At 33.5% G+C, this 19829-nt stretch overlaps 2 protein-coding genes across 2 annotated transcripts; one reads left to right on the forward strand and one right to left on the reverse strand.

Moving 5' to 3' along the window:
• The first annotated feature begins 445 nt into the window (after positions 1-445).
• On the forward strand, positions 446-8975 carry LOC110616841. Its single transcript, XM_021759339.2, has 5 exons — positions 446-1529; positions 3917-4778; positions 5995-7378; positions 7473-7556; positions 8140-8975. Exons 1-5 carry the CDS (start codon positions 944-946, stop codon positions 8818-8820), a joined length of 3597 nt encoding a protein of 1198 aa, XP_021615031.1. The 5' UTR covers positions 446-943; the 3' UTR covers positions 8821-8975.
• A 1661-nt stretch (positions 8976-10636) lies between these two features.
• LOC110618005 lies at positions 10637-14284 on the reverse strand. Its single transcript, XM_021760995.2, has 4 exons — positions 14022-14284; positions 11988-12479; positions 11246-11392; positions 10637-11033 (listed from the first exon to the last, which is right to left on the reverse strand). The coding sequence occupies exons 1-4, from the start codon at positions 14124-14126 to the stop codon at positions 10941-10943; spliced, it is 837 nt and encodes a 278-aa protein (XP_021616687.1). The 5' UTR covers positions 14127-14284; the 3' UTR covers positions 10637-10940.
• Between the last annotated feature and the right edge of the window lie 5545 nt (positions 14285-19829).

Here is a 19829-nt window from a genome sequence, read left to right on the forward strand (position 1 = left end):
TCTATCAATTTATTGACTTAAATGTCGAAATGACGGTTTATAGGTGCCAACCATCTTTCATATTCTCTAGATTGGTCAATTGCAATTTAGTTTTATTTTCAGCACATCAAATAAATTATTAATAATTATCCAATTATAAAAAATATGAAAAAGAAAAAAGAAAGGCAAATTCTAATTTTATTTTTTTAAGAGGGGTATTTGAATTCTTTTAGCCTATGCATTGCTATTGCATGTAAAAGAGAGATTTTCTGAAATAAATATGAAGTTGAATTATTTTACTTTAATAAATTTAAATTAAGTGATTGAAATAAAATAATTCTATAAATTAAAGGACAATTGGTATAAATTGCTCATTATTTTTTTCAACACTTCAAACAAAGCCTAAGGATAACATCGCAATAAAGTGGAATTGGGGAGGAGAATTTCGTCTCACGAACGCAAATTTATCCAAGTCGTCCCGGAGTCTCATTGCCACCGATAAACAAAAGCAAAATCAAAAACCAAAAAATAGCCTCCAACAGAGTACACCTATTTTTCCTCAACATATCTTTCCGCTATTTCTTTTCTGCCTCTCTCCTAATTTTACTCAGATTTCGATCTTAGTGTCTCAACCTCATTCCTCTCGTCGTTGATCCCTTCTCGCCGGCGACATTATCCGTTAGGCTAGGGTTTGTAGTGCTTTTGCTCTTCACGCCTTCAACTTTCGCTTATTCATCCTACCTATAGTTTATCGAGTTCCAAATTGCTCGTCCAAACTTACCAATCAGGCTTCAGTATGATATTCGGCTAGTTTTTACGTCTTCAGATTTTTGAAATTAGGGTTTTGATTATAATTTAAGTTCCCGCTTTTGGTTGCTGCCTCCGGGATTAGGGTTTCAATATCGATCCGAGTGTTTAATACACTCTTCATATTCGAAATTAGGGTTTTGAGTATTTTTCAGTGATGCCGCGAAGTTCACGCCACAAATCCAGCAAACATAGTTCGAGAGATGCGAGGGACTACTCAGATTCTGAGAAGGACTCGAGTTCCAAGGACAGAAAGAGCAAAGAGGAGAGTACTGCTAGGGTTTCTAAGGACTCTGGTTCCGGGGAAAAGAGAAAGCTCGATTCCAAGGAGAATAAAGATTCATTTGGCTCCGGAGATGGGGATTATACAGAGGAATATCCGTCATTAAAGCGGTTTAAAGAGAGACCTATGAACGGTGTAAATGATAGGTGGAATGGCGGAGATGATGATAGAGGCGAGGTGACAAAGAAGTTGAAGGAGAAGTCGGGTGAATCCAGGAGTAAGAGGAGAGATGAGAGTGCTAGAGCATATGGTGAGAGTGAGGAGGCGGTGAAAAAGAGTAGTGGAAAGAGTGAGGGAAAGCATAGGGAATCAAGTAGTCGAAAGGAAGGGAGAGAAGGTGGAACTGAGAGGGACAGGGAAAAGGAAAAGGAGAGGGATAGGAGAGGTAAGGAAGGGAGGAGTGATAAATTGGTTGATGGCCAAGACCTGCGTGCAGTGAAGCAAGCATCTGAAAAAACTGGTAAGGTAACTGATTGATTTGTCGGTTGCTTACTTGGTTTACAATTGATTTTTTTTTGTATGCACCTCTATGTGAATTACTGTTTTTGTGTGTGTTAGTATTGTTTTCACCATTATAAGATTGGGTGTTTTAGTGTTCAATGCGGTTGGACTAGTATTCCCCCCTATGTATCTTGTTTTCTTTTGGACGAGGGAAATTAGTTTTCTCCATTCCTTGGATATATTCTGCACGTTATGTTTCTTTAATTTGCTTTCGGAATATATGGGTTCGGGTTTTTTATGCATCGATGGCCTGTTTCAGTACTGTCCCATTGGTGAGGGGTTGAGGCAGAGAGGGAGAGCTTTGATCTAGTTGGACAGAGCATTAACACAAAGTGAATTTTGTTTGGTTTCTCATGCGGTTTGTTATATTCATTTAGACAGAGAATATGGTTGGACAAAGATGCATTCAAGTTTAACAAAAATTATTAAAAACCAAAATTCAGAGTTGGACAGTAGAAACAGGGGTCTTTGTGCTGCTTCAAAGTAACCAATAAATGTAAGTTTTCTGAGTGAAAGGAAAAGTTAATTATTAATATGCTAAGGTAATATATTGTAACGAGAATTTTGCACTATTTCCTGCTATTTAGACCCATTCTCTTTTAGTTTTTTAATGGAGTAAACTTTTACAAATACACATGGTTTGAGTTGAGAAAAAAAAAACAAACTATTCTTTCACTGTGTAAAGGATAGGTAGAGGCTGTTATCTGTATTGATGTCATCCACTTGCACTTATATAGATGTTTTGTCAGGGTTAACTACTTGACTACTTTAGATGAATTTTTGTTTGAAATTCCTGACATGAAATGATCAAAGGAAGCTATTAGTATGCTGGGAATGCAAGCACAACTCTATTTGGAGTGTTGGAAAAACTAGCTAATTAGTACTATTTCTGAACAGTTACTGGTTTGTTACATGTTTACTGATCTGGTTTATCTCATTGCTGCACGAAGTTGTGGAAGCTCCAAACATCATATATTTTATTGTTTATGGAAGTTATGAGTTATTAATTTTCTCTCCTGAAGATATATGGATAATATTGTGAGTGGCATAGTGTTGCAAAAGAAGTTACATAATTGAGTTTGCATAATCAACCTTCCTCTTTGTCACCCACCCTACCCCCCCCCCCCCCCCAATTTTTAAAAAAATTCATCTTCCCTTATTGATTGTATGAGTTATTTATATGTACAAGCTAATCTTTTCTTTTATTCTGGTGTTTGGCTCTATTGTTTTCTCAAAATCTGGGATAGTTATTTTTGTGCCATGATAGGCTTATTGCATCTTTTGTGTAATTATAGCTGCTAGCCTTGTGCTAAATTGGGTGAGGTTGCTGTTCAAGTTGCTAACCATATATTAGAGTTTAGTGTACTTACATCTTGATCAGTTGTTCACAGCTTATCCAATTGTATTACTAGCATTCCTTCTATACATTTATTTTTATATCATCCCTTTTTAATTTATTTTATTTTTAAACAGTTGGACTTTCCTCCTCTATATGTGATGATTTCCTTAAATTACATAGGTGTTGGGAAAATGTCCAGTAGGATTTATCTATTTGTATAGAATATAGATGTCCCCCATAAGCTTGCGCTTATCAAAGCATGTCATGAAGCAGTAGTTTTGACACAAAATGCTTTTGTTGTTGGGAGATTCTATTCAAGAATGGCTATTGATATGTTGTGAATTGTTAGCGGGGGCTTTCTTGATTTTGCACTAGTTATCAGACATATTTATCTTTTGGAGCATAAATAATGTGATTTTGCGCCCTCTTTTTGCTAAATTTTTTATTGTCTCTTTTGAATATAACAATGTGATATTTTCACTTTAGCTTCTTTTTGAAGCTAATATTCTTACATAGATGGCTTGGAGATTATCCTAGCTCATAGAAAGTATGGAGCCGGCAGAGTCCTGTTGTTCAATGTTTGTTTTTTCTTCCTTCCCTTAGTTTTTTTGCATGTGGATTTCCAGCATGATGTAATTGATGAAATAAATGGGGTTGGCATGCTTGGATATTTCTGTATGTACTTTGGGAGTGCTTTTAAGTAGAGATACAGAAAGAAGTCCAGCAAATAGGATCTAGTTTATGTAGACAAGATCTGTTACAATTTTTATTTAACAATTGAGTGACTTAAGTGACATGCATCACTTGTAAGAATTTATTTTTTTTATTTCCTAGTTTCCCTTACCCTTTTCCTTATGAGTCTGTCTTCAATTTCTTCACTTATGCTGGTTGAAATGCTTCTTCTAGTTGAGATATGAAAATCCTGTTTAATGAAATTGTTAAGCATAGGTGTGATCTTGTCTTTTCCTGCTGAATCTCCATTTAAAAGTTTGCTTTTGTTGGTGCAGAGTTGCATACACGTGATGCATTGCAAAGCCCTGAATTGGAAAGCCTGCCTGATAAACGAAGTAGGAGAAGACGGGATGGTTCTGGTGATGGAGATAAGCACCAGGATGGTATCGGAGAGTCCAATGACAGGCGATTGTCTTCAAGGGAGAATGTTGGCAAGGATGGTAGGGCAAAGGATGAGAAGGAGAAGCACAAGGATGAGAGATATAGAGACAAGTACAGTGAAGATGTGGGCAGGGAAAACAGGTACCGTGATGACAAGCAAAGGGATGAACGTGCTTCAAAAGATCAAATTAATAGCAGATCTGATGATAAGAACTTGAGAGATGATAAACATGCTATAGATGTTAAACTGAAGAAATATAAGCTTCAAGATGGTGATCGAGAGCACGAGCATGATCATATTTTTGATCTCGGTTGGGACCATGATCATGATATTGATGGTGAAAGTTCTCATTGTGACCGACATAGGGACCGTGATAGAGATCGAGATCATGGCCGTGATCATGATCGTGATTGGGATTGTGATCAGGATGGAGACCATGAACGAGACCGGGGCCGAGAGCGTGACCGAGACAGAAATCTTGACTATGATGATCGAAGAGCTATCAGATACAAAGATAGCAGGGGAAGGAAGCTATCTCCTGATGATCATGATGATTATAATGATGTTAGATCTAGAGGTGTCAAAACACTTGCTCTTGACGTGGAAAAGAAATTGTTGAGCAACAGTAGAGTTGAGTCTGATGCTGACAGGGGAAGGTCTCAATCACATCAAGCTCACCGAGACAACACTACAACCAGCAATAAGAGGAGAGCTTCCCCCAATACCAGTTCATTTGGAGCTGCAGATGAGTACAGGTATCTGTATTTTCAAATTTTTAAAGGAATTGAGAATGCTGTGTGATTGATTGTATCGGGATGGATAATTTTCCTTGTGGAATATTCATACTTCCTAGCCATTTGGGACATCTTTAACCATATGTTGACTTGTGGATGCAGGATTCATGTTCAAATCTGATTATCAGTTGTTTAATAGTTTCTTTGCGATATGAAAACTTTTTGTTGGTTTGATAAATTCAAGCATGCTAATAGCAATAGAATGCAGGACTATTATCTTTTTTTGCATATTGAGTAGTTAGCAGTTGCAATTTCTGCCACCCTCTCTCTCTCTCTCTCTCTCACACACGCGCGTGCGCATGCTCTCTCTCTCTCTCTATGCATATTGATCCTTATGACCATCTCTATTATACAAGCAAAGCTATTTTCTTTTATCTATTTAATGCATTTCTCGCTGTTATTAGTGTATGTTGCATTCATCTGCTACATTTATTTATTTTTTTATCATTAGAAAGATATAGGGCTGGGATGCAGTCAAGCAGGTAAACAAATATTCAATTTAGGGGTTATGTTGATATAATTTTTTATTGTAGAATTGAGAATTCGGAGTTCTACTATTTCAGAATTTCTGTTTATCTACTTTCCTAGTCTCAGTTTGTTCAGTATTCCTAATTTGTTTTGGTTTATATCCCTAGTTAGTTACTAATAAGACTAATTGATAAAGTATAAGCACATATGTTTAGGTATTTTTATTAGAGTGCTTATTATAATATTATTGGTCACCTTTATGTAGTTTTTTTTTTACATGCTCATATACCAAGTGTTTGAAAAAGCTTGTCTATCAGCTTAAAGGACTATCTACAAGTGTTCCTTTTTTATCAGGATAAACACAGCTATTTGCCGTGTTGTAGATGAGGCTTGATTTCTATGAGTAAATTGCAAACTGTGAATTTCTTTGATCTCAGTTGCCACATGGGGAACAGGATGGGAACTGAAACAGTTCAATATCTGGTGGATTCATATAGAAGTTATTTTACGAAATATTAGCAAGTTTGCAAATTATGCTGTGATGGTCTGACAGATTATGAGCACATATTTCTTTTTTCAATATATGATATTGTGCTACTCCTTTCCATGATTCAGTTGTAATTTAATTTGTTGCAATTGCTCATGTTTTTGGTTAGATATGGATGATGAAGATGTTGATTTATTATTCATTTATTATTTTCTGTTGCAGGAAATTTAATCAGGAAGAACTAAAGCAAAGGGATGCTCCGATAGAACAGAGTTCCAAATCAATTTCTTCAAGAGATGCTAATAGTTTGCCAGGAGTATCAGATAGAGCTTCCAGGTACAGATCTGCTGAGAAGCCTACTAAAGTGGATGATGGCAATATTGGAGAGTTGTCTTTGGAAAGATCTTCCAGATCTAAAGCTTCACCCATGGGCCTGGCTGATAGATCCCCTTCATCATCAAGTCTGGAGTGCAGATACACCAATAGGTCTGGTGTTAGGCGGAGTCTTGACATTGAAGAATCAGGAAGGAGGAGAAGTGGCTCCATGGGTCCAAGGGATATGCCTTATGGTGATGACAGTTCAAATTGGGATTTACCTTTGGAAAAGTCTCTGGCTGATGAGTCAACTTCAGTTGATTCATCCTTTTACAACAGAAATAGCCAAAGCAACTCTGCTTTGATTCCTCCATCTGCTTTCAGGGGTGGAGTTGGAAGCCCTTCCTTTATGGGTTCACTGGAAGAAGATGGTAGAATTAATAGTGGTGCCCGCCACAAGAGGAGTGCTGATCCAAATATGGCAAGAGGGCAAGGAAATGTTTGGAGGGGTGCTCCAAACTGGTCTTCCTCTGTGCCAAATGGCTACATTCCTTTCCAACATGGGCCACATCATGGAGGTTTTCAAGCCATGATGCCCCAGTTTCCAGCTCCTCCTGTGTTTGGAGTCAGACCCCCAATGGACATCAACCACTCTGGGTTTCCTTATCATATTCCTGATGCTGACAGGTTTTCCAGCCATCTGCGCCCTCTTGGATGGCAGCACATGATGGATGGCTCGGGGCCTGCTCACATGCATGGATGGGATGGACGTAATGGTGTATTTAGGGATGAATCACATATATATGGGGGAACAGAATGGGACCATAGCAGGCATTCAATGAATGGTCGAGAGTGGGAAAACAGTTCTGACATTTGGAAGGGGCAAAATGGTGATATGAAGATGGATTTGCCATCGACATCCCTGAAAGAGGATTTTCGAGTGCAGGCCCCTGGGGAAGATGTTCTAGCTGGCCAGGAAGGTCAAAGGTCACAAAATGAAAGTAGTTATCATGGGGTTCAGGAAAAAATTATTGAAACAAGGGTAGCTGCAGCTCCATCAGCAAAAAAATCTTACAAGTCATCACCTGAAACTACCCATTTGCAGGAACCTGATCATCCTAAATTACCAAGTAATGATAGTGTTGCTCATTTTTACTGTGCTTATCTTTCCAAGCTGGACATTTCAACTGAACTTACTGATCCAGAGCTGCACAGTCAGTTTATGAGTGTGTTTAATGTAGAACAGAGTGCTACTGCTGATGAAGACACTGCCTTCCTTGTAAATTTGAAGGTAGAAAAACTCGAATATATCCTTCTCTTTCTAGCTTGGTTTGCATTTCCTCGTTCTATTTTATAAGTTTGTTAAATTATTCATACTGTGACAGGATGGTGCAAAAGCAGTACCAAAAAGTTCCAAGACCTTGTTGAGCTCCCCACTTTTTCCTGCCACAAGTGCTGCTGTTTTTCAGGTAATCATAATATGGTAATATCATTTGTGTCCTATACATGCCCTTTTTTCTGGGCTGGGGTGGGGAAGGGGAGACTGGATTGCGTTTGGAGTTATTTGTGATGCTGGATTTAAATGGAATTTTTTTTGCAACAATTTTTGCTTAATGAAAATTGGCTCAATATTGTTCTTAAATTGAAAACAGAAGGATGATATAGGTGTGTATCTACAAGTTTTATTTGCTCCTTTTTCCATTGGTAGGTTGTGGATATCTAGCTTTACTGTGTATAAATCTGGACATGTGTAGAATCTAAGTTACTGAAGTGTAGTTTGGCTGCTTGGTATCTTGTTCTCCTATGAGAAAACAAAGTGCCTCTATTAATGGATAAGGTGATTCTAGGACTAGAAAAAAATCATGGATTGTAAATGCCAATTGCTCGGTTGGCTCTTATGTGATGTGTTTGGCACTTATTATATGCATTTCGGATTTGGAGTTTTTTTTTTTTTTTTCAACCTTATATGGATTCAACTTCACAGACTGATGTTAATTGTTTGGATTGCTTTTCTCAATCAAGTTTAAGGGATGATTTGCTTTTTACATGCAGAGAGCAATGGACATTTACAAGAGGCAGAGAGTAAGTTTGAGCCTGCCAATGGCTAATGGTGGAAAAGTAGATATTATTTTAGCCCCCAGGATAGAGGAGCAAGTGCCTGTTAATGATTTGGACGTAGGAGGAGAGCCAGTTTTAGATCACAATGAAGAAATATCTGATGTGCAGATGCTGAACTTGGATGAGGAGAAAGTGAAGGTTCATGCTTCAATTTCTCGTGAGAAAGGGAATTTGGAAGTGGCTTGCAGCCAGGAGCTAGCTGTTCATGCTCATACCTCTAATCTTAGGCTGGAATCGGCCAGTCAAGCTCTTAGTCATGATATCCCAGAAGAGCCCATGATGATTTTCAGTGGTGATAAGGTAGACAAGATGTCAAGTGAGATGGTCAATTCAGAAGATAAACAGGGAGATTTTGTTTCCACTCCTGATGATGTTCCCAATGCTGACCAAGTTTTACCCACAGATGGGCAAAAAATGGATGAGAATCGGAAGATGGAGGGTAGTAATACATATAATCGTGCTGAAGAAGGGGAGGGAGTTGGTAATGCTATATGTGGTAGTGTAATTTTTTCTGATGGTTCCCCCAAGGCATCTGGGGCTTTGATGCCTGGGTCAAATGAGCCTGAGTCGGTAATTTTAAGACGGATACATCATTCTCCTGAAAGTACACATTGAGACAATTTCTATATCCATGTTCTTTGATGCCTTTTGGGTTTAATTATTTTTATTTTTTCCCAATTTTGTTGCTCTCTCTTTTTTTCAAGGAATAAAAAGGAGATCTGCTCTTTTGGGTCCCCACCCTGGAATACGGGTAATAGGGTCCTACCAAATTATCTGCGTTTTATATGCTTTCTGTTCTTCATCCGACGGCAGTTGGCATTTTCCCCTCGATTGTTCCGTGCTGATAGCCATATATCCCAACTTGCGAAGGATCAGGTATTTATGTTTTTCCCAAGTCTCTTAATCTTTCTTTTGGGTTTAATAGCTTAATTGAAAAAAAAAATAAAAATCTGCGCTTCAGTCATACTTTAAAAAATATATATATGTATCTTTATTTGTTTGATTTTATATAAATTTTACTACAGAATCAATTTCGGTTGAAATTGAACCCAGAAAGTCTGTTTGCGGTCATCAGCTTCCAATTAAAGATTTCGGCAAAAAAAAATTCCTATTAAAGGTACAATAAAAAGAAGAACAAATAAAATTTGCCCCTCTCTCGGGGGAAGAGGAAGTGAGGGAATGAAACTCTTTATTTATTTATTATTATTTTGGATAAGGCGTTTTGCGTCGTCATTGGGTACGTCTCCTCTTAGGTGATTAATCTAGTTAATTGGCATTGTTAAAAAAAATCTAGTTTAATTGGAATATCTGATTATATTATATAATTAAAATAAATATGAAATTTAGTTTTAAAAATTAAAAGAATGTGGAAAATCTAGCTTATTATTATTACTATAAATTACATGGTGACGTTACATGGTCATTCAACAAAGACTACAATAACCCATTACATAAAACAGAAGGCCTTGAAGCCCAACAACTAGCAGCAAAGAACACCCAAAGTTCACCTGCCCAAGAGCAACCAACTAAAACCATGTAGAGGCGCTTTTTCCTGCCTCAAAAGAGAAGGGAGGTGCATGAAAGACGTTGCTCGGCAATCCCAAGAGAAGCAGAAGGATAGCTATACATTCCACAAAATTATTGGATTGTAACTTTAATTTCGGTTAGTTTGTTTCAAATCGAATAAAAAATCAAAAATTAAAAATTAATTTTTAAGAATTAAACCAAATTGAGTTATAAATACGGTTCAAATTAAAATAAATCAATTCAGTGTAATTGCAATTACTCGGTTGTTTTAATTAGATAGATTCCTTATTCGATACTTCAATGGAACATGGATAAGTCCAATGGAAGTACTTGCACAAATTATTTATGGAAAGGTTACTGAAGAATCTAAGGATGCAATTGCCAGTGATGAAACCGACAGCACGCGAAGCAACAGTACGACACGATCTTGCGTTACTCAACCTTAGTCCGAGGATTCATGATCAACTTTATTTCTTTTAAAATATATTTATATATTTTGCCGCATAAAAGCATTGGTTTTTGTTTTCCTTTTAATTATGAAGCTAAATATGTAAAAATTCGGTATCGATATGTATATGACTTAGTATATGGTCCCCTTTTTTTTTTGGACATAATCCTATCAATAAATTAGTAACAAGGAAAAACTAAATGGGATGTTTGTAACGGTATGACTCAGAAACATTCATTGAAGTTCTTTTGAAAATAAATCAAATAAACCAAAAGGGTATAGAAAGGGAAGCTCTGAAGTGGTAGCAGCCTAAATACCACAAACAGTTCATTAAACACAAGGAAGCATTTCCATTTCAGAAAATTATGGCCTCATGATCAGAAAGATTGGCCAATTTCCACCAAATCTTATTTATATATATATATATATATATATATATTAAAAAAACACTTGAGGGACTACAAGCAATGCCATATTCATAACACTAACACACATATTAACAAGTACAAATTTTTTCTGCTTTCGCTCGCTCTTTTTATTCAACACAGCCCTATGTACAACTCTACTTGGCCATTGTCGTCGACTAAGAAGGTTATCATAAGCGAACTACAATGAACTTAGCAGGTGTTGGGGATGTCCGGTTTATTTTACAATACTTGTTTAGCTTCCTGCAAAATCTACTTTCCAGCCTCAGGTTACTACTAATTTCTTTCATTACTGCATAATTTAGCTATTACTTTTCTTCCTGATTAGTTAAAAGCTATTGCCTCTTGGAAACATCAGACTCTTCAGTCTTTGCGAACCTTCCTCGTATCCTTGGTTGACTGTCTGCAAGAGCCTTCCTGCAAGCATACTGAGACAAGACATGTGGTGAGTTGAATTTGTTATGTGGAGAAATCTAGGGGAAAGAACGAATAAACAATTGAAGGAATTCACACATCTTGTAAAGCTCAAGAGGTAACTATGGCTTCTAATGTCTAAAATTTTCTATTTTAAGGTAACACAAAAGTAACAAACGAAGATGGAGAAAAATAAATCTATGGAAATAATTGTTTATTTGATTACCTTAATTCTCCTGCCAAAATTCCTCTTTGTCTTCTTATTCCTGTACCTGGAAAGCTTTTCCCTCCTGTCTTCAGAGGTGCAGCTGCTGATAATTAATGGCCGATCAAGAGGAGAATGGATGATGCTGATGTTGCCATTGCCAAGAGTCTGTCATAAAAGCACATCATCAATGATCCCGATAATCAGAAAACAGAAACGGAAACAAAAGCAGGGATAATCGTTTTATTAAGAAACGGGCATTTGCTGTTCGCTGTAGTACCAAAAAGTAGAAGAAAATCAATTGAGTTCATAGCAATGCAAGAGGAAAGTGTCAATTATCCTATCAACAAAACGGTCTATCCAGGGCTAGTCATTTCCAAAAACACAAATATGAGGTTCCGTGGGAGGTCCATCCAGAATGGAAAAAAAGAAAAAGAGAAAAGCATTTTCATCAAGTCCTTTTAACTAATCGATGGCATTGGCAGCAACATGAACATATAACATTCTGGCTAAGTGTGTTGCAAAACTCTTCACAAATATTTAAGAACACAAAAAAACAGGTAGCAATCTATGCATGCCTAAAGAATAAAGTGAACAACCAGAATATGGGTTCTTTGACGGGTAAATGTCTACACCCTCCAGGCTCCATCTGATGAGAGGGGAAAACTAAAATAGTGCACTGGAAAACTCTACAATCCAAATATATAGGGTAGTTATGGCAGAAGAGTTGTAGCAAAACCAACAGAAAGTGGTGCAGTCTGACCTTTATATCTCCCTCACTATATGCTCTTCTCATCCCATAAACAGTTCCAAAATCCACCTCGGAAAATTCCAGAAAATTTGGTTTCACTGCAGTCCCTTGCACCCAGTCCATTGAGCTCAAGCATCCTGAGCTGACGCTTTTTGGCAATGGTGTGTCAAGGAGGAATATATTCTCTTGAATCTGGTTTTCGTTAATCTGCGTGATAGGAATTTTGATGTCCAGAATCTCTGAGAGAGGTGTTTCTACGGCAGCTTTTTCCATGAGGTCTTTCTTGCACTCGTAGAAAACCTCACTCATAAGCTGTTCGGTTTGAATTGATACAATATCAGCTGCCTTTAATCCTTGCGAGGAGATGACTTCTTCCCCACAGGAGATCATCGAAATGGCTGCTGTCATGGGATCAAGACCCACAAGTGGCTGTTCAATGATTGGTTCTGGAGCTTTGAATAGATCCCCTTCTCCTCCCAGGTCATATTCTGATATGGTGGAAGTCTGAATTATGTTGTTCAACATTAAACAAACAAATCAGTCGACATGAGAGAGTACGAGTAAAAATTGACTAGAACTTGCATCAATTATGTTAGCATCAGTATAAGATTCTTAAATAAGCTGCAAGTTGTTGATTTTATAATAATTGCTATTTTGAGAATATTTCTAGAACTGAAAGCAATCATGGACAACTTTACAGGTGTGGAAGTTGCAAATATAAAAAAATAACCTCCTTTAATGCCCAAGTAGCATCTAATCATTGTCTTTCATATCAACTTATGAAGTTGCTTAAATGAAATATCAACCATATTTTAAAGTTGTATAATCCCACAAGTCCTAAAAATGAAAACTGAAACTTTAAGAACTTTCAATTTCACAATCCAACTTGTAAGATGTATCCTCTGTTGAATGAAACAAGTTTTAAGTTCAGTTCCAGAAGCAAGACAACCATATTACCAAGGTCCAATCAATAATTGATCAAGATTAAAAACAAACAAATTGAACTAAAGACATCTTTGAGGCAATGCAAATCCCATATAATTGGAATCAAGTTCCTTGAAGTCGGTCAAACTAAGATCCAGAATTAAACAGAATAATCTTATTTTGCACAAAAATTACCAACTTTCAATAAAAGCAGAAATCCCCAGCAATTTTTTTCAAGGGTAATTTTCTTTTTGGTTTTCATTTTCCCAAATTAATTTTCCCCATTCAAGAGAGTGAGAGTGAGTGAAGGGAAAAAGAACCCCCCATAATATTTGAAGCGGAGAATACTTTCCCCCGTTTAGCTTTCCCAACTTTTTCCTTCTGCATGACCAAAAAAAAATAAACAAGAACTTTTTCTTCTTTTTTTGTTTACAATGGAAAAGAAACTAACTTTCCTTCCTTTTTATCAGCCTGTGAGTGGGTTCCAGGGAAGAAAAAAACCCATATACTGGTTGACATCACACCATTGAGGAAATAGAAAAAAGCTACAGGAACACGGAACTTGGACAGTACAATCATTTTCCTTTTACTCTTCTTCTTCTCTATTCCAGATCCAATAATGCAAAGGGAATATCTCTTACTTCCATCTAGGGCCTGTTCACTCAATAAATGTTGAGAAAGAGAAAAAATAAAGAGGATAGCTAAGTTAAATCTAATCAACGGAAACAATAAGCTTCCAAATCTAGACTTTTCCACCAGTTTCTCACCAGCCAAACAGATCAGTGAGAAGAAAATAAAGAGAATCAAATTTGGGAAAATTAAGATCCTGAAGATCAGAAATTGGACATCCAATAAAAGATTTAATTAAGGAAGAGGATGAAAGCATTTTTGAACTAGATTTTCGCGGGAAGAGACAGATATTTCCACTACCTCTAGCTCATTTTCTCATAAACCCAACAGGTTCGAAAATTACAGTAGAAAACAAGCAAGAAATTGAAGCCCCTCAACAGCTGAGTAGCTAAAACCCATAAAAAAAAGAAAAAAGAAAAGAAAAATCACCGAAATTAACAAAGATAAAACATGCCAACACAGAAATAAGAGGAAAATAAACAGAAAGAGTACCATTGACGCACTGGTCTTCTGGTACTTGCAATACTCTTCAAGCTGCTGAATATCATGATAGAAATTCTGCATATAGGGAAGCAAAAGCCCAGTATCTGCATACATTCTCTAAAATTTGCAGTCACTCTGTTTTTGAGAAGCAGAGGGCTTTTTTGTATCAGAAAAAGAGAAATCACCTCTTGAGAAACAGGGCAAAAACAGAGCAAAAGAAAGAGAAGCACTGGGTAAGCAGAGCAGCCAAAATGCAAGGGCTTTGAATTGAGGGCTGAAGAGGAAAGAGAATTTATATATATAATAATGATATGGGGATTTTAATTAATTAATAAAAAAATAAAGTAATGGAGATGATGTAATATATTAGGTCTATAATAAGGACAAAGTGTAAAAGGACACCCATGGTACTATACACTGTCCCCATGCCTGCTATTACCTTTTTTTTTTTTTAATAAAAAAATAAATTTAAAATATTATAATTCTATAATTATTAAAATATTTTATTATTATTATTGTTATTATTATAATATTGCAATTTGAAAAGCTGAAATGCACCGAGCCTTGCATGTGGGTGTTGTGGGCTGGACAGTGATCATCACTCACTCCGATAGACGGCACCACGCTCCATTCTTTGTAATTTCCCACGCGTTTCACGTCACACACAACTGCTGCCTGCGGGTTGAGCTCATCTTTTTTCTGTTGTTGTTGTATAATATTGCAATTTGTGTTGTTGTTGCAGGTTTAGTTGCTATCGTTTCAATATCTTAAATGGTGGAAACGGTGTGCAGTGCAGCGTCGGCTAGGATTTGAATTGCTTGTGGATTCCGGATTGATTTATTGGGTTGTATTTTAGATATTAGGTTTGGACTAGGCAGATTCTTGGATTGAATAAATCCTCTATAATATAATGTTGTATATTGTACTAGCCATTTTGTCATCATAAATCCAATCTTCTTACATTGGTAAGCTATAAATGAAAAATATTCTTAAATATGTGTTTTATTTTTTAAAAAATAAAAATAAAAATATTAGCTGTAAAAGAAACAAAAACAGAGAAGGGGAGATAAGTAGATTCTGTCTCCCAATTATTCAAATTCTCTTTCATTGTGGTGAGGGCTATTCCTCCACATTGCAATTTGATCTTATTTTATATAAAAAGTTTCAACCAAACTTTTTCTCTTAACTTTCTCAGCATGACACAAATAATGAATTTTGTAGAATAAATGACATGAAAATATCAAATTACTATGGATCCGTTGGATAATAATTAGATCAAATTATTATTTAGTCTTTATAATAAAATTTATTATATCAATATTAGTTATATAATATATTTACATTAGAGTTTATATTTTTTAAAATTTAAAATATTTATTAAAATTAAAGTATATAGAATTCATTATAAATTTAACATAGATAAGAATAACTTAGATCACCAAGATGAATTAGATTCATCCACATCCAATTAACTGGGGAAGAAAACATATGTGAAGTACCTAACCTATCTATATGTTGTCTTCCTCTTTAGTAAATAATAATAATAATAATAGAAAAGTAAAATTACAATTTAGATTGAAGACAAACGAAAAGAGATAAATGTGAAAGCAAAAATGTAAACGTAGGAGTCCCACTTTGGCACATCATTTTCATAAGGGAAGTATAATTATCATTACGAAAAATTACTATTTAAAATTTTTTATATTTTAAAAATTTTACTAGTTAGTTTTTATGTTAGTTTTAATCGTTATAAAAAAATTTCAAAATATCTTTAATATAAAATAATTAATTAATAAATTTTTTAAAAATTTAAAAGATTAATTAATAAATTTTTTAAAATTATAAAAATTAAGTAATAAAATATTAATGATAAAATTAATTGACGAATTAGATAATAAATTTTTAATATATTTTTTAAAATAAACAATTAATTAATAATTTTTTTTATGTTATAAAAATTAAATAATAATTTTCTCCAATTATTATTATTATTATGGTGAAATAGCTGTCTAGTTTATAAAAAAAATAAAATAAAATGGAGTGTTTGGCTGTAAAGTGAAATCAAATGTGCAAAAGAATTTCAACCCTAAAATACCCTAATTTTTTTAATATATATATATAAAATTAGTGGGTAATAAAGTGTATCCCTTCTTCTTCTTTTTTTTTTTCCAATTATTTCTTAAATAATATCTAAGAACTGAGTTATGAGGAATGTGCACTTTAAATGGCACACGTGCCAGTCCAAAAAAAAGTGGGATAAAAACCTTAAAATTCCCACATTAGGAAAAAAGACAAAAGAAAGTTTCCCAAAAAATAATTTAAAATAAATTCAGCATTTATCATTTATATTATATAATCAAGTAAACTTCTTATTATTTGTATTATATTTATTATAATAATTTGGATATACAAATTCAAATTAAATAATAATTATATTATTATTGAATAAAATTTATTATCTTTTTTTTTTTTAAATCTTAATTCATGAATGACATGATATAATGAATGTGTATTTTAAATTCCTCACGCTGAAAAAAGAAAAGGGGGACACTTTTAAGCAGTCAAATGTTCATACCGAGACGTCCATGTCATGGGGGAAACTCAGTTCCATCCTGTAATGCAATTACACGTGGTGCAGTGTGCATCCACCATTTGGCGGCTTTTATTAGCACAGTGCATTGCCACATTGGTGGGTGGGTGTTGTTTTCTATTTTAGCAGTGGGAGAATTTTTTATTATTATTTTTAGAGGTAACGGTAAAAAAAATATTTATATTTTTAATTTTTTTTAATTTTTTTTAATTTTTGTGTTTCTTTAATATTTTATAAGTAATAATGTTATCTGTGTTGATATTGAAATATACATTTTTTGTGAATGTCATTTTATCATACTCTAATGATTAATCCAAGTCTGGATAAATTATTTAAAATTATCCAAATTATCTTTTAAATGGATATGGTTAAACTCTTTTTTAAATTCAAAAAATAAATTAATAGAGTTGCTGATATTTTAACTAAGATAGTTTTATTATTGGAGATATTTTGAATTTTAAATTGATAAAATTTATTAGGTTAAAGAAAAGAGAAAAGTTTGAATTTTTTACTTTAATTATTTTCATAAATAATTGAAGAAAAAAATAAAGGCGACTGATATAACCATCTTACAATGGGTATTTCCATTAAGTTTGATTAATATTGTTTTTAATTAATTGAAATTAACTTAAAATCCAACCAATAGGATAAATGTGAATTTTAATAACTTACACAAGAATAATAATCGTCAAAGTGGAATTAACTATTTCATTAATCTTTTGCAACGACTTCAATCCCAGCTGAAACGACAATGTGTCGGCGGATCCACTTAATTTCACAAAAATCCCTAAATTTTGTTCAATTAATTACTAATTTAGTTGACTTGTTTAAATTACTAATTGCATACAGAAAATGTTAATTGAATCAAGTCATTTTCTTGCAAGCTTTGCATCTAATAACTTTTGCTCCCATTCCTTTTCTCTCACTCCATCACAAATTCCTTCTCCTTTTTTAATATACCAGCTTAGTTTTTTTTTCAAAAAATGAACAGCTTATTTTTTTTTCTAAAAAAAAAAAAAAGAAAAGGAAGAAAGTGAATGGCATGAAATAGGAACAGTTGTAGAGAATTGTCGCATAGTGATTTTTGTCTTTACAGAGGAATTGCAATTGGACAAGGCTTTTGATGTATGGGGATGTATTGTCCCCTTCTTGCCAGGGCCCATTGTTGAAGGCGCTTTTTGGATTCTTTTGGTTGTTTTAAATTTTTATAAAAAAATAAAATAAAATTGAAATGACGTGTTCTGCCTCCTAATTTACTGCTTGACATTGACAAAAGGTTAAAAAATTCCACTCCTGTCCAGGGTCCAACTCATTTCCACTATTTTGTTCAAAATTCACAAATTTCTCATTCACCATTCCCAAATTTTATAGTTTAGCAACTTTTTTTTATTGAAAGAGAGAGGGGGGAGTATAGGATGCAATTCATGAAGAATTTGTCCACATTGGTGATCTCTTTCAAAATTTAATAAATGGGAAAGGTGATAGATTCATTGCTGAAGATGTGTTAATGGCTTAGTGGACCAACAAAGTTGTATGATTTGACGTATCATGTTTGGACAAAAAAAAATTTGTGTTTATGATTTGATATACTTTTGTTAGGTTCCCATATGGTCAATACTAAAATTAGCACAATCCTGTCTTTTTCTCTCTCCACCAAAACCAACTTATAGTTAGCAAACTTACAATTTTGTTTTAATACTATTAGAGAAGTTGTTTTTTTCTTTTCATTTTAAAAACTTAAACATTTTTGTATGTGATCACCATGGCCTCGTCATAATCCAATCCCAAATTCTTGACTAATCATTTTCTACCATTTTGTAACACACTCAGTCTATATGAGCATCTAACCAAATGTGAGTTTCTGCAACTATATAGTTCAATTTCAAATCCTTTGCGTCTAATCTCTAGCAATAAAAATTTATTAACTCATTCAAAAAAAATTATATAATATTACAGTCATATTAGTAGCATAGGGCTTATTATCTTTCTTTCTTTTTTATTAATTATTTTTTTAAAATAAAAATTAAAGTTGAAATAAAATTTAAAATTTTTTAAATTTATTTAGATATATTTACTATCAGATTAAATCTATGAATATTTATCTTTTATATTATATAATTATTAAATAATATAACTCTCGTCATCTTCCTCTTTTATAATTTAATGAGAAATATAACAGACATAAGAAAATATATCTGAAATCGAAAATTTTATAAAAATTATAATTATTATTTTAATATTTTTATTGTTTAGAAAGGAAAATTTTATTTTCTTTTTAATTAATAAATTTTTTATTTTTAAAAAAGATCATGCATAATTTTTTTAAATATATAAAAAAAAACTATATATAATTTTAAAAAAATATATTTAAATTATTTTCTTATAAAATTATTCATATAAAAAAAATTATATTTAAAGTAGAATTTGATATTTTATTTTATTCTTTAGACGCATTATTCATGAAAATTGATCATGGTCTAGTTCAAAACTCAATAAAATTTATTAAACAAGTCGATCCATCAGCGCATTATTCAGTCCGCAATTAAAGTAGGCTGACTCAAAACTTAAACTCGTAAGAAAACAGTCTAACTCATGTGATGTGACGGAAATAGGAGAGCAAACCCAACTACACCATAACCCTATTAGGATGTGTATCTAAGAGAAATTAAATAATCGTTTAATAAAAATGAACAATTAAATATGTTTATACATACGAATTTGTATAATAAAAATAGATGACACTATAATAAAATAGCGATTATACATCATTATAAAAAAAATAAAAAAAAAAACACATAACTCCTCAAATCAAGATTACACACTCCAATAGTCTATTTTCTCTTAATCTCATAATAGTCAAAATTAAAAATTTTGACTTTTGTTTTTTAATCCCGTAGCAGTCAAAATTAAAAATTTTGACTCAATAATTGAAGGAGTGATAAATTTTTATTTAGAAAAGATTTATTTCTATTTTTTAAATGAAATTGTAGTATCGAACGAAATAAATCATACGTGTGTCTACAAAACACAGCAAGTGTCTCATTCAATAAGTTGTCTCAAAATGGTTTAAATTTGAAATAATATTTTTTAATTTCCCATATTCAATGCAATCATTCAAGTTGTCACAGTAATTATCCTCTCGGATTTCTTTTTAATTAATAAATACTACTAAATTATAAATATGTTGTTATTTAGAGAAAAATATTTATGCATCTATAAAGCATTAG

This window comes from Manihot esculenta, chromosome 6 (genome assembly GCF_001659605.2).
Source record: "Manihot esculenta cultivar AM560-2 chromosome 6, M.esculenta_v8, whole genome shotgun sequence".
NCBI classification, from domain to species: Eukaryota; Viridiplantae; Streptophyta; class Magnoliopsida; order Malpighiales; family Euphorbiaceae; genus Manihot; species Manihot esculenta.

Coding starts and splice junctions, on each gene's coding strand:
- LOC110618005 (XM_021760995.2), bottom strand. CDS start 14,126: ATGTATGCAGATACTGGGCTTTTGCTTCCCTATATGCAGAATTTCTAT. Junction 12,480..14,021: donor AGAAGACCAGTGCGTCAATG/GTACTCTTTCTG, acceptor AACATAATTCAG/ACTTCCACCATATCAGAATA. Junction 11,393..11,987: donor ATAGTGAGGGAGATATAAAG/GTCAGACTGCAC, acceptor CTTTTATGACAG/ACTCTTGGCAATGGCAACAT.
- LOC110616841 (XM_021759339.2), top strand. CDS start 944: ATGCCGCGAAGTTCACGCCACAAATCCAGCAAACATAGTTCGAGAGAT. Junction 4,779..5,994: donor GGAGCTGCAGATGAGTACAG/GTATCTGTATTT, acceptor TTTCTGTTGCAG/GAAATTTAATCAGGAAGAAC. Junction 7,379..7,472: donor CCTTCCTTGTAAATTTGAAG/GTAGAAAAACTC, acceptor ATACTGTGACAG/GATGGTGCAAAAGCAGTACC.